The 14048-nt window shown below is 39.4% G+C and overlaps 1 protein-coding gene and 2 long non-coding RNA genes across 3 annotated transcripts; 2 read left to right on the forward strand and 1 right to left on the reverse strand.

Annotated features, from left to right (window-relative positions):
- The first annotated feature begins 550 nt into the window (after positions 1-550).
- LOC106082390 (uncharacterized protein DDB_G0284459) lies at positions 551-3151 on the forward strand. The gene has a single exon (XM_013244860.2). It carries the CDS (start codon positions 1542-1544, stop codon positions 3009-3011), a length of 1470 nt encoding a protein of 489 aa, XP_013100314.2. The 5' UTR covers positions 551-1541; the 3' UTR covers positions 3012-3151.
- A 37-nt stretch (positions 3152-3188) lies between these two features.
- On the reverse strand, positions 3189-5995 carry LOC106082398 (uncharacterized). Its single transcript, XR_001220498.2, has 3 exons — positions 5050-5995; positions 3427-3564; positions 3189-3332 (listed from the first exon to the last, which is right to left on the reverse strand). It is a non-coding gene; the product is annotated as an uncharacterized LOC106082398 (long non-coding RNA).
- Positions 5996-7692: 1697 nt separating this feature from the next.
- Positions 7693-12939, forward strand: LOC106082400 (uncharacterized). Its single transcript, XR_001220499.2, has 2 exons — positions 7693-8098; positions 12868-12939. It is a non-coding gene; the product is annotated as an uncharacterized LOC106082400 (long non-coding RNA).
- The last annotated feature ends 1109 nt before the right edge of the window (positions 12940-14048 follow it).

Here is a 14048-nt window from a genome sequence, read left to right on the forward strand (position 1 = left end):
TATCTTCCAACAGCTGAGCTAAGTACGGTCCAAATCGGTCTATAACCTGTTATAGCTCCCATATAAACCCGTCTCCCGATTTGACTTGTTGAGACCCTGGAAGCCGCAATTTTTGTACGATTTGTATGTAGTGTTCTGTTAAGACTTCCAATAACTGTGCCAAGTACGGTCCGAATCGGTATATAACCTGATATAGCTCCCATATAAACCAATCTCCCGCTTTTACTTCTTGAGCCCTTACATGCCGCAATTTTTATCCGATTTGACTGAAATTCTGCTATGACTTTAACAACTGTGTCAATTAGGGTCCAAATCGGTGTATAACCTGATATAGCTCCCATATAACCCGATCTCTTTATTTGACTTCTTGAGCCCTTAAAAACCGCAATTTTTGTCTGATTTTTCTGAAATTTTGCATGTACAATAGTATACTTCTTGAGCCCTTACAAGCCGAAATTTTTGTCATATTTGGCTGAAATTTTGCATGTAGTGTTCTGTTATGTCTTCCAACAACTGAGCCAACTATATCGTGAAATAGCTCCCATATAAACCAATCTCCGGATTTTACTTCTTGAGCCTTTACAAGCCGCAATTTTTATCCGATTTGGTTGAAATTTTGAATGTAGTGTTCTTCTATGACTTCCAATAACTGTTCCAAGTAAGATCGCAATCGGTCTGTAACCTGATCTAGCTCCCATATAAATCGATCTCCCGATTTGTCTTCTTGAGACTTTACAAGACGCAATTTTTATCCGATTTGGCTGAAATTTTGCATATAGTGTTCTTTTAAAACTTTTAATAACTGTGCCAAATACGGTCCAAATATCGGTGTATAACCTGATATAGCTCCCATGTAAACCGATCTCCCGATGTGACTTCTTGAGCCCCTGGAAGTCGCAATTTTCATCCGATTTGGCTTAAATTTTGGCACATAGTGTTCGGTCATGGTTCCCAACAACTGTGTCAAGTACGGTTCAAATCGGTGAAGAACAAGATATAGCTCCCATACAAACCGATCTCCCGATTTGACTTCTTGAGCCCTAACAAGCTGCGATTTTTATCCGATTTGGCTGAAAGTTTTCATACAGTGTTCTGTTATGACTCTCAACAACGGAGCCAAGTACGGTCCAATTCAGTTTATAACTAGATAAAGCTCCCATATTTTCGCAGAATCCATGGTGGTGGGTTCCCAAGATTAATTGAAAATTTTTTCAATCACTCCTTCAAAACCGTTGATTGATGTTATAATTTTCGTGATCGAAGCAGTTTCAATTAAAAAATTAATTGGATCAATTAATTTCGTGATTGAGACCGAAGTTTATTTCTGTGTATGGTGGTGGGTATAAAAATAATATAAATTTAATATTTCGTGCTTAGAAACTTCTGTGTTGCTTTTTCTTCTTGTTAATAATTTTCTAAAACTTTTCTTCTTTCAGCTTTTTTGTTTATTTTTAATCGTTCGCCTATCACAGGCTCGTTATGGCTTTGTTCCAAAGTTCTATGGCCAGGATAGTGCAGTTATAGTGGATACGGATAAGCTGATGCCAACAACGGCGCAGCAAACCAATACAGTGAATTATCCAACCAAGATAAGACTACCACCGCCACCACCATTTCCATTGTGGCGGCATTTTCCGCGCTATCACATAATACCACCACCGCCACCGGGACAGATTGTGTCCATTAATACATGGCCCAAAGCGAAATTTCCAACCACCAAAGAGCCTGCAACAACATCAAGCACAAGTAGCTCATCAACAACCACTACCAGTACTACTACAACAACTACTACCACCCCTCAGCCAATCCTCGGCTCCTCTTCCCCTACGGCCAAAACTATTGAAACAAATTCCAAATTCAGAATAGACACTGTGCCCTTTGTTACCGATGATGAATTTCCACGCGAGTTATTGGATATAGCCCAAAATAAGTTGGGCCTCAAGAGTCTAGATGAAATACCCAGCATTTCGGAATTAGGTCAACTACTGGGTACCAATAGTCCCCATGAAACTTTGAATTATATCAAAAAATTGACAGCCAATGAGCAGGGAGTGGCTTTAGTGAAGGCCTACATAGAGTCTACAGATTATACTGACAATGCTGATAAGACAGATTACGATGAGGATGAGGACGATGATGAAGACGATGAGGACGATGTGACAAATGGTAATTTGGGTGATATTGAAGAACCCTTGAGAATCAATGATGAGGGTTTGGTGGTCATAACCACAGCCGATGAAGAATCCAATGCTGACTATGAGCAAGCAGAAGTTGAAAATGGTGATAATTCTTCAGGCATTGAAGTAGAAAAAGCTGATGCAACCAGCATCACCACTCCAAAAACACGCAAGACTCCCAAAATCATTAAAAAACTAAAGGATATGTCAGAGGCCAAACCAGGACTGATGGAACGTTTAGCGAATTTTATGCATTTAAACAATCTATGGCAGAAAAAGGCAAAGACAACGAAGACAGAAGAATCCTTAGAGGCTGTCTCCACCCACAATTCCGAAATGAATGAACTCAAACGCATGACTATAGAAGGCAAACGAGTTGATATTACCAATGAAACCCAAGAAAATGAGAATCACGATGAGGTGCCTATATTAGTTAGGGAACCCATACCCTATAACTATCCAGTGCCGCTAAGACCAGAATCAACAACCAGTTCAAGCACTTCCACAACCCCATCACCAGCTACTTCATCTACTGCAATTTATAGCATTGCCGATACAGAAACTTCCACTGCTGTACATTTGAATACCCCCAAAGTTTTAATACCTCATGTCAGACAATTGGCTCGTGTCACGAAAATTCCTCCCAAGAAAATTGAAGATTTTTTAGCCAGCAAACCCAAACTTTTGGAATTGGCCAACAAAGTTAGCCGTTTTCCCATTGGCTATGATCGTAATTCACCCCTGGAGGCTCAAGTAATGATGGCCGTACAAAGAGCCATTGAACAAGATGAAGATCTTAAGAAATTGCTAAGTTCCACGGCTACCTTGAAATAGTAGAAAAGCTTTACATATATGGGAGTGGGGGGTAGATATGTTTAAATGTAGATTCTTTTTAAGATGATATGTATTTTATTTTAAATAAGATTTAATAGTGATCTAAATTAAAAAAATAAAAAAAAATTCATAAAAATCTATCATCTGGATTTTTCTATTTATAAATTGCTAGGGCTCGCTAAAGTCAGCCTGTCCTGGAAACAAAACAAGGGGCCAACAATGAACGCCATGATGGACCACCGAACTGTTTGGTCTAGGAAGATATTGCAGAAGGCGCCTAAACAAGGCGAACGCAACAAAGGCACCAAAGGGCTGGGACATCTACATATAAGATTGAGTTTAGAGGGCGAGGCAATCCCAGATGGAACTTCGCTACTCCAAGGTAGATACATTCAAGAACTCCATTCTTACTCACCAAACCCCATACAGGAACTCTAGTAATACCAACTTGAACCGCTACGTGAAGAACGTTGACGCGAAAGTAATCAAAAGGTGGACAACAAGAGCTAGTAAGTTAACGCAGCGGCATCGCGGGACACGGACTTCCTCACTTCTTAATCGGCAATCGGTAGAACAACCGAAAATTAGAAATATATTAAGTGCAATATAAATTTAAGGAAACCAAGTGTAATAAAACAAGTAAAAGCGTGCTAAGTTCGGCCGGGCCGAATCGTGCGAACCCACCACCATGGATTCTGCCAAAATATGGGAGCTATATCTGGTTATAGAACGATTTGGGCCTACTTGGCACAGTTGTTGAGACGCATAGCATAAAATTGCAGCCAAATTGGATAAAATTGCGGCTTGTAAGGTCTCAAGAATCAAATCGGGCGATCGGTTTATATGGGAGCTATATCATGTTCTTAACCGATTTGGACCGTACTTGGCACAGTTGTTGGAAGACATAACGGAACTCTATGTGCAAAATTTCAGCCAAATCGGATAAAAATTGCGGCTTGTAAGGGCTTAAGAAGTCAAATCGGGCCATCGGTTTATATGGGAGCTACATCATGTTCTTGACCGATTTGGACCGTACTAGGCACTGTTGTTGGGATTCATAACAGAACAAAATGTGTAAAATTTCAGCCAAATCGGATGAAAATTGAGGCTTCCAGGGGCTCAAAAAGTCAAATCGGGAGATCGGTTTATATGGGAGCTATATCAGGTTCTCGACCGATTCGGACCATACATGGCTCAGTTGTTGGAAGTCATAGCAGAACACAGTGTGTAAAATTTCAGCCAATTCGGATAAAAATTGAAGCTTCCAGGGGCTCAAGAAGTCAAATCGGGACTGTACCTGGCACAGTCGTTGGAAGTAATAACACAACATTGCGTATATAGCTTCAGCCAAATAGGATAACAATTACGGCTTTCAGGAGCTCAAGATGTCAAATCGGGAGATAGGTTTATATGGGAGCTATATCAGGTTCTTGGCCGATTCGGACCGTACCTGGCACAGTCGTTGGAAGTCATAACACAACATTGTGTATATAGCTTCAGCCAAATAGGATAACAATTACGGCTTCCAGGAGCTCAAGATGTCAAATCGGGAGATCGGTTTATATGGGAGCTATATCAGGTTCTTGACCGATACGGACCGTACGTAGCTCATTTGTTGGAAGTCATAGCAGAACACTATGTGTAAAATTTCAGCTAAATCGGCTAAAAATTTCACTTCCAGGGGCTCAAGAAGTCAAATCGGGAGATCGGTTTATATGGGAGCTATATTCAAATCGGAACCGATATGGCCTATTTGCTGTCCCCTACAACTCACATCAATATTAAGTATCTGTGCAAAATTTGATAGCTTTACGCGTTCGACCGCTATCGTAATTTCGACAGACGGACGGACATGGCTAGTTCGACTTAGATGGTCGAGAAGAACAAGAATATAATTTATGGGGTCCTATATCAATATTTCGAGGTGTTACAAACGGAATGACTAGATTAGTATACCCCCATCCAATGGTGGTGGGTATAAAATTAGTAAAGTGAATATTTTTAACTTAAAACCCATTCGTTTTTTTAACAAATATACCTCCAGCACTTAATTTGTGGATCGGGGCCTGTATAGGGAATCCCTAGAAACATACTGCTACAACAATAACAACATCACCTGTATCACGTGAAGTCTCAGTGACAGGCAGGGTGACACCAGCTTTGTCTTTAATACTCAGTGCTCATGATACTCGATACGAACAGGAGACCGCTTTAAATAACCAATGACCATCAGTTTCACGCGGTGATCGGTCTATGGACCGGAACGACCTTGATCACATAGGAGGAGCTTGACGAGGAAGGCTACATCCACATTAAAATATGTGGTTACATCAAAAATAACTACCCGGCATGGGATAAATATGAGCAAGTAGGCTGGAACTATAAGCTGAGATCTGTGTGGTGTTCAACGTTATCATGCGCTTAGCTGGGAGCCATCGGGCGCTTCCACAAATTGCGGATAGTGGGTTGCTCTAGACTGAGTAGTTACAATTGAGTCTGAGGACAATCAGCGGTTTCACTCGGAGAGTCTCAGTGAGTTATCGGGCGGCACTAACTCTTGCTTACATACCGAGTGCCTATGATAATCGATATGACAAGGCGTGTCATTGGCGCCTTTGAATAACCAATGGCCATCATTTACACGCGGCGATTGATCACAATAGGAGCTCTACGAGGAAAGCTACCATTCAACCACCTCGCAGAGGTAAGGTTCGATTTAGATCATCTAGTCGAGCAAGTCTACATAGCATTTACCAGAATGCGGTAGTCCATAGACGTGTAGCCAGCCACTAAACACGTTACCTACTTATCTGCTACTCAGCCCATCATACTCCAGTTACCAACTATCAGATAACAATGTTCGCAACCTAACCGAGTTTCAATGTTACTAGATTTGGATATATCATAACCTCTGCTTTCATTTTCATGAGTGTATCAAAGGCCATGGGTAATGAAAGATTAGTCTTTAGATCTAAAGGTAATAACATCAACTACAACTTTTCTTTACAAGTAAATCTGAAATTGTAGCTTTCATTTTAGCAAGCAACATTGTTTCTCTAAGTTTTGTTGAAATGAAACCAAGGGAAAATGGCACCCATATATAAATGCCCCTCCCAAAAGCTTTTAATTAATTTCATTTAATCTTTGTCCATAAAATAGCACTCAAAAGTCCTGGCAAATTTCTTTAAACAAATGAGCGTGCATTGGACAATATGTATCTATGGATTATAAACTTATACCAATTGAATGTTGTACTCAATATATCCCATGCGGGGTTTTGTAGTAGTACCTCAAAACATGCTGATGCTGAATTACATTTCATCACGTTATTAAATACTACTTTAATATATCGCCAGGTGCATTAGATGTAATTTTAGCAAAATGTCTATTACACCTTAAAAAAATGGCGAAATTGTGATTAAACCCCTTTAAAAAAGGTCCTGAATTGATAAGCTTGTTGAAATGAAACTTAGGAAAAAGCCTTCACAAAAGAGCTGACCTTCATCCAAAAATTCCTTTTACTAATTTCATTTTAATCTTTGTCCATAAAATAGCACTCAAATGTTCTGGCAAATTTCTTTAAACAAATGAGCGTGCATTGGACAATACACCAATACAAATAATAATTAAATAATTAATTTATTCTTCCACTTCGTTGATGGCTTGCGTTGCTGAGAAAATGAGGAAATAAAATAATGCTGACCATGGAAGAAAACGTCATTTGGACACGTGTTTAGGAAATGGTCGGAAACCTGAATTTGGTATGTTAAATTAGTCAAACGTAAATGTTAGGTAAAGTGTGAAAGATCCAATAACGTTCAATGTGGTTGTGTGTCATTGTATGACTTTTGTTTGTGTTAAGCTGAGTATTCTGTTCAGCTTTTCAGGCGCAATGCTGTCAAACTCCATATAAAAAAAACGTCTTTTGGTATGAAAATAATATAATATAAAAAAAATGAAGAATACCAACCCTAATAGAATACGGCATATTTCGCAATCCATTACTAGAGACAATTTTTTTCGTGTGAATAAACTCAGTACTTGGCTTAAAAAGAAAAAGTTTGTTCCAATTCACACTGGGACACTTTATACTGGCACGGGATAACTGTGAGCACCACACAGGCTGGAACATTGAGCTCCAATTTGTGTGGTGTGTTGTGTTGTTTGCTGTTACGATAAGCTTGGCTGCGAGTTACCGTGCGTCCACAGGTTGCGGATAGTGGAATGTTAAATAAGTAGTAGTTACAATGGCAGTCGCGGACAATCATCGGTATAGAGCGCAAAATCTGAGTGTGAGGCCGGGTGGCACCTGCTCTTGCACAAGTGCTGAGTGCCTATGATGCTTGATATGACAAGGCGGGTTATTGGCGCCTTTAAATAAGCAATGGTCCCCCTGTTTCCACGGCGATTGATCCTTTGGACCTGAACGATCTTGCTTCACATGAAAATGTGGTTACAAAAACAACAACAATTTTAAAAAGCATATTTCGTTTTTTTAACTTTTTTTTGGCAAAATTTTGCCATCACCAAATATTTTGTCATTTCTCATAGGAAGTGATCAGAAGCAGAATATTCGTTCTTGCTACTCAAAAATACAACCCTGTTATGTGTTGTGATCATAAACAAATACGCGGCCGAATGGCAAGATTTCAATAATTCGTAAATAAAACAATGAAAACTATGAATAAAACATGATAAAAAATGCGAAAACAGTGTAAATTTGCAGTGAAAGTGAGAATTCGTTGGAATAATAATGCAATTCAAGTAATTTGGAAAAAGCAAAAAGTGTTCTGGCCAAAAAAGTTAGTTAGCATCTCTTGTGTAAAATAACGGTTAAATTACGATATTCTCATGGCCACTATCTGTCGCTTCAAGTTACATACGCAATTTTGGACAATTGGCAAATAAAAAATATAAATTATGCCTCAAGAAGTTGGAAATTGAAAAATTTGTGGGCTTGTGTTGAGCAAAATAAGTGCTATATGTAAATAAAAGAAATGATAAGAAGTGTATGTTTGCTAAACATCAGCAGTGGGCTGTTTGGCCAAAAGAAATCCTACTTTGAAAAGCAGAACAAAAGCTTTATGGTATGTACGCTATGAAATTTCATTTTATATCCATATATAATCAACATTATACAAGGTAGGTGGCATTATTTAAATCAGAATCGGAATGACATGGTTATTGTTGTAGAAGCCACTTATTTGCATGTGGAGATAGCGATCAACGCCAAGCTCCAATAGGTGTGCAAGCTCGTTCCGGTCCATAGTACCAATCGCTGCGGGAACATGATGGCGCCAATAACTCCCCTTGTCATATCGACTATCACGGTTCATCCAGGTCTTACTGAGACTCACCCCTCGATACCGCTGATTGTTGCGACTGCAGTTGCAGCTATTCCTACGGAGCATCCTACTCCTGCAACCTCTTCACACGCCCAGTAGCTCTCAGCTTAGGTTCTCATGGTAACTATGAACACCACACAAATCGGAGCTCAGAATTCCAATTCATGTGGTGCCCACTAGTTATCCCATGCTGGACCATATCTCAACTATGATAACTGGAACTTTGAGCTCCAATCTGTGTGGTGTTTTTCGTTATCACGAGAAGCTAAGCTGGGAGCTACCGGGAGCGTGCGCAGGTTGCGGATAGAGGAATACTCCGTACGAAGTAGCTGCATCTGCAGTCGCGGACAACCAGCGGTATCGAGAGGAGAGTTTCAGTGAGAGAGAGAGAGAGAGAGATGGTGGCACCGTCTCTTTTGTTATATTAAGTGTCTGTTAGTTATATCTGGAACTCTGAGTGATGTGGTTAAATTAGCTTTAAGTGGCAGTCTGGCATCTGACTCCATTGTGATACCACAGGAACGGAAGAAGCAAGACACCTAGTTCCTACCTTTCAACCATCCATATTGACATAAAAAGCCCAATTACTTGCGAATATTTCACATCCGCTAAATCAGACGGGTTCTCAAAGAAATGACAACCTAAAGAGGAACTCCTTCTGACTGCCAGCGCGAGACACACACACAGAAGGTGTTCTATAGTCTCTTCTTCTTCGGTGTCCTCACAGCTTCTGCAAAAGTCGTTACTGGCAACCTTCAGCCTGTCAGCATTCCGATTAGTCATAACGTACACAATGACTGAGACGTCTGTTTTAGCCAGGGACTGCAAAGCTGTAGACCTCTTCAAGTCTGGATGAGGCCACATAGTTTTGTAATGCTCACAGACCCCTCTTTGCGACCTTCTAACATTAGTTGTCCTTCGGGTCTGGTTCTGCAAACATAGCTTACATGTCGCCAGAGGCATACCCACAGATTCCAGTTTCCCTTTACAATTTCCTGGGATATCTCTGTTGTTCGGCACTCAGAACAGGTAAACTTTGAACTGTTCAGCCATCTCGTTAAGAGATCTGCGACAGTCGAGGGCGGCTTTTGTGTTCAGAAACACGTTCTTCAGGTATTTAATAACTGCCTAGCTGTGTGAGAAAATATTATTGATCTAGTTGTAAGTCCAGTAGGATTAAATATACATATAAGCATGTGTCGTGTGCTTGGTTACAAGACAAACATCTAACATTTTGGCATCCCAGCCCAATAGGAAAAAAGGTCGGCAGCATTTATATATATCAATTAAGATCTAACTCTAAGAATCTGACCGCTTTTTTATTTGGTTCAGACACATTTCTATGTGATTGGTTCAAAAGACCGATCGCCGCGGGAATATGATGGCCATTGGCTATTTAAAGTCGCCAATATCTCGCCTTGTCATATCGAGCTTCATAGGCACTAAGTATTTAAGCAAGAACCGGTGCCACCCGGCCTCTAACTGAAACTCTCCACTCTATATCGCTGATTGTTCGCGACTTCTATTGCTGCTACTCCATATGGAGCGTTTCACTATCCGCAACCTTTGGACGCACCCGGTAGCTCGCAGCTAAGCTTTTCGTGATAGATCGGACCACAAAGCGCCAGCTTTGTGAGCCATTTTGTGCTTACAGTTATCCCGAGCCGGGAGGTGTTGTTGTAGCAATGCGTTGTACGTGGGGTCTGGTGTTGTATGCACGGCAAATATGGGGAACGGTATAGTCTTACCTTGAGCGCTACTATTTAATGCTCCATCAGTCTGTCAATTGAGGCAGAGTAGGTCTGCTTTTGCTAGTTGGGCCCTTCTCGGCATTTGCGGCGGGTATGATGAAGTCGCATTTGGCTACAGTTTCATAGTGAATATCCCAGGATATTCAAATATATAGGAGCTCTATCAAGTTGTGGACCGTACTTGTCATGGCTGTTAGAATTCAAAAAAATATTCCACAAACCCATGGCAGCCGGTTGTACGTACTGGATTTACCCGATGGATTCCTTCGTTCGGCAAGGGCTGCCGCCTCAGTGTAAAGCACACTGCTACAACAACAACAAGAACAAGAACAACAACTAAAATATTCTACGTTAAATATTTCCGTCACATCGGATCTAATTGCACCATCTAGTGGCTCAAGAAGTCAATTCGGGCGATCGGTTTATATGGGAGCTAGATAAAGTTATGAACCGATTTAGATCATACTTAGCGTGTATTTCGGAAATCGAAACAAAACCTAACGGGCAAAATTTTGGCCAAATCGGTGAAAAATATTGTGCCTTTAAGAGTTTCAAGGAGTCAAATCGGTCGACCGATTTATAAGGGATTTTTATCAGTTAAGTCTATATTTGGCACAGTTTTTGGCAGTCGTAGCTAAACCCCTCGTGCAAAATAGGATATGAACTGCGTCCTCTGGAGGCTCAAGAAGTCAAGATCCGGTATTGGTTTATATGACCTATTTCAGGTTATGGACCGTAATTAGAACAGTTGTTGAAAGTCATAACAAAGCATTTTATCTACGATAGTATATCCCCAATCTACGCTGTTCTAATCCAAGTACATAACTTTTCGGAAGGTTTTGGGTAGAGCGAACAACCAAAGGATAGGAAAGGCTAGGCAATAATGGAACTCTGCAATCAAACTCAATATTTTACTCCATTGCAAACATCTGACTCTTGGCCACAAATTAAGATTCTACTTCGAAAAACCTTTAATTTCCCCCTAAGGTATACATGTCCGCTAGTTGAGGTTTTTCGTAGGGCCTTCCCCCCATTTTACATGAACCAAAATCATCTTTTGGGTTGTAAACAAAAATGTGTTAATATTGGGTACCTCATCAACAGGATCTGATGTGGCATCTCATCCCAATATATTGGGTTGCCCAAAAAGTAATTGCGGATTTTTCATATAGTCGGCGTTGACAAATTTTTTCACAGCTTGTGACTCTGTAATTGCATTCTTTCTTCTGTCAGTTATCAGCTGTTACTTTTAGCTTGCTTTAGAAAAAAAGTGTAAAAAAAAGTATATTTGATTTAAGTTCATTCTATGTTTTATTAAAAATGCATTTACTTTCTTTAAAAAAATCCGCAATTACTTTTTGGGCAACCCATGATTTGTCATGATATAGTACCAAAATGTATATATTCAATGGCAATCAACGTTTTTACATTTTTCTTTCAGTGTATACATTTTTCTTAAAAAATATGCTTCTGTTCTCGGCCTCATCTCAAATTTATTTATTCTAAAAAAAATAAATAAATATTCATCCTCAGCTATAAAAAGACTAAGAACAAATCCCTTTTGTATGATCATGGTTTTGTGTGAAAATTGGTCTTGTATTTACGAAAAACTATAACTAAACATATGTATGTTTTCCATTGCCTTCCAAAGATTCTGTTTATTTCACATACAAAGGTACATGCCCTCATGTAAATATTACCATGGAAATTCAGATAAAGCAAATGTGTGTTTACATCTTGTTACAAAAACGGGTGTGTTACAAAATTTTCTGATGGCCTGATAGTATTGGGGATCCTCGCATATAATATGGGGGCGTCAAGATAGTCAATAGTTTCAAGAAGATCTATTGTAGTCAAACTAGGGATCCCTTAGTCTCCATCTAAAACGCTACATAGGTTAAAAACTATTTTCTCAGCGGATTGTAAACTAAATTTTTCTTAAGGCGTTTTCTATATTGCTGCTAGCCCATTGTTTTTTCTCTAGTTGTTTGTTTTAAATATTTAGTAAATAATTATGTGGTCAAACTAAATGTTAAAGTGATGGCCGTCTGTTGTCATTGTTTACTCAACGGCATAGAATTGTTTAAATATTATTTTAGTTTATGATCAGAGTCTTAATAAAAAAAAACATTATAGTTTTTTATATAAACAAATGGTGGTAGTTTGTGATGGGCTATCATAATTCTCAATAGTGATTGTGTTCATAGGAAAAATGCGTATATTTTACCCCCAGAAATTTCAAAAACAAAAACGAAACTAAAATGTCAAATGCACAACAACAAAGTCACGCATTTTTTTTGACCACTTGACAAAAATGTTGGAATTCATTTTTGTCATAGGCGTAGACCCAACGTGATACACTATCAGCCACTGATAACAGCTAACAATGTGTGTTTATACAAAGCTACTTGATGTGCGTGCACAGTGGCATGAAAAATGCGACCATGAGTTAGGTTTTTTTTTTTAATCAACCAACACGCTGGCGATGTCCCCTATATATGTATGCAGTGCATGCATTGCATTGAGAGGATAGTTAAGGATCAAAGAGGGGGAAAAATGAGTTGTGTTTATTAACATTTGTTTTAAATTTCTGAATGTCGTAGTCAATTCTACATACGAACCGACCTTGCACAAAAAGAATTCTCTCGGTAGTGCATGGTGCGATCAGTTGGCCAATCGAATGCAAACCGTTGCGAGGAATTGAAAATTATAAAAAATTGTACTGTTAAAATTTTGTCCAATTTTTTTTTTTGTTTATAGGTCACGAACGAAGTTTTATTTAAGGCGCTAGAGTCATTTGAAGTTATAAAAATGTTATTTCTGCACATTTAAGGAGACACAGCCATTTTAATTTATGAAAGTTAAATTTTAACCATTTTAAGGAGATATAGCCATTTTAAGTTAGCAACATTCTATTACAACTAACGGTTGGTACTAACTTCAAGTTTTAAGTTGAAATTTAAAGCAAAAGCTACAAAAATCATAATGATTAGCAGAGATGATAGATGAGATTTGAAGATGGTATAAGATATAAGTCAAAAAGTTCTTTCTATTGCCGAAAAGTATCACGCTGGAAAAAACTAAATTCAATGGTTCAGGCCAGGGGTGCACAACAGTTAGGTTAGTTTAGGTGCGCATATTAAGGTCTACGCCATTATGGACATACATTGTTCATATTGGTTCACGTCTGGTATTGTGTCCCCATCTAACTTCTAGTATCTGTTAGACACGAAAGCCATGCAATGACATAGGAAATGCTCTAACGCCTCATCATCTATCCCCGCATGCCCATATGTCACATATGTTATCACTTGCCGCATCGGTTTTGCATAAGTTAGCCCGTAGTCCTATTTGTCCGATTATGATACCAAAAGCTATACTGACCTCCTCCTTACTTCCTTTCAGTAATAGCCCCGTGCTCTCACGATCCGGATCGCCCCATAGAATTTTGGCCATCCTACCGACTGTTTCGCTTTTCCATAGTGTTATATGCGCGTTCGTCGCCCACTCCCATAACTCGGACTGCGTCGACCCGAAAGGCTTCGGGTTAACCAAGTTTATTGAAGACAATGCTTTGGCTTTCACTACCAAATCGCCTGCCCTTTCATTCTCCCTTACTCCGTTATGGCCCGGCACCCAAACGATGCGGCGTTAATCTTCTCATTACACTGCAAGACTGTTCAGATACAAATACAAATTTACCCATGAACATTCCATTAAAGAAAAGGGGAAAACTTCTCACATCAATGAGTGTAGTCCGATTCAAGTTTAGGCTCAATGATAAGGGGGCTCGTTTTTATAGCCGAGTTCGAACGGCGTGTTACAGTGCTACACAGGTAAAATTTGCAACTTGCAAAATTAGCTGAGAGCCTTCAAACGGGTTATAGTGAGCAATGTAAATGGGCTTTAATTGAATGCAAAATTTTTAGCTCTAACGCAGT

This window comes from Stomoxys calcitrans, chromosome 5 (assembly GCF_963082655.1).
Source record: "Stomoxys calcitrans chromosome 5, idStoCalc2.1, whole genome shotgun sequence".
Classification (NCBI taxonomy): Eukaryota; Metazoa; Arthropoda; class Insecta; order Diptera; family Muscidae; genus Stomoxys; species Stomoxys calcitrans.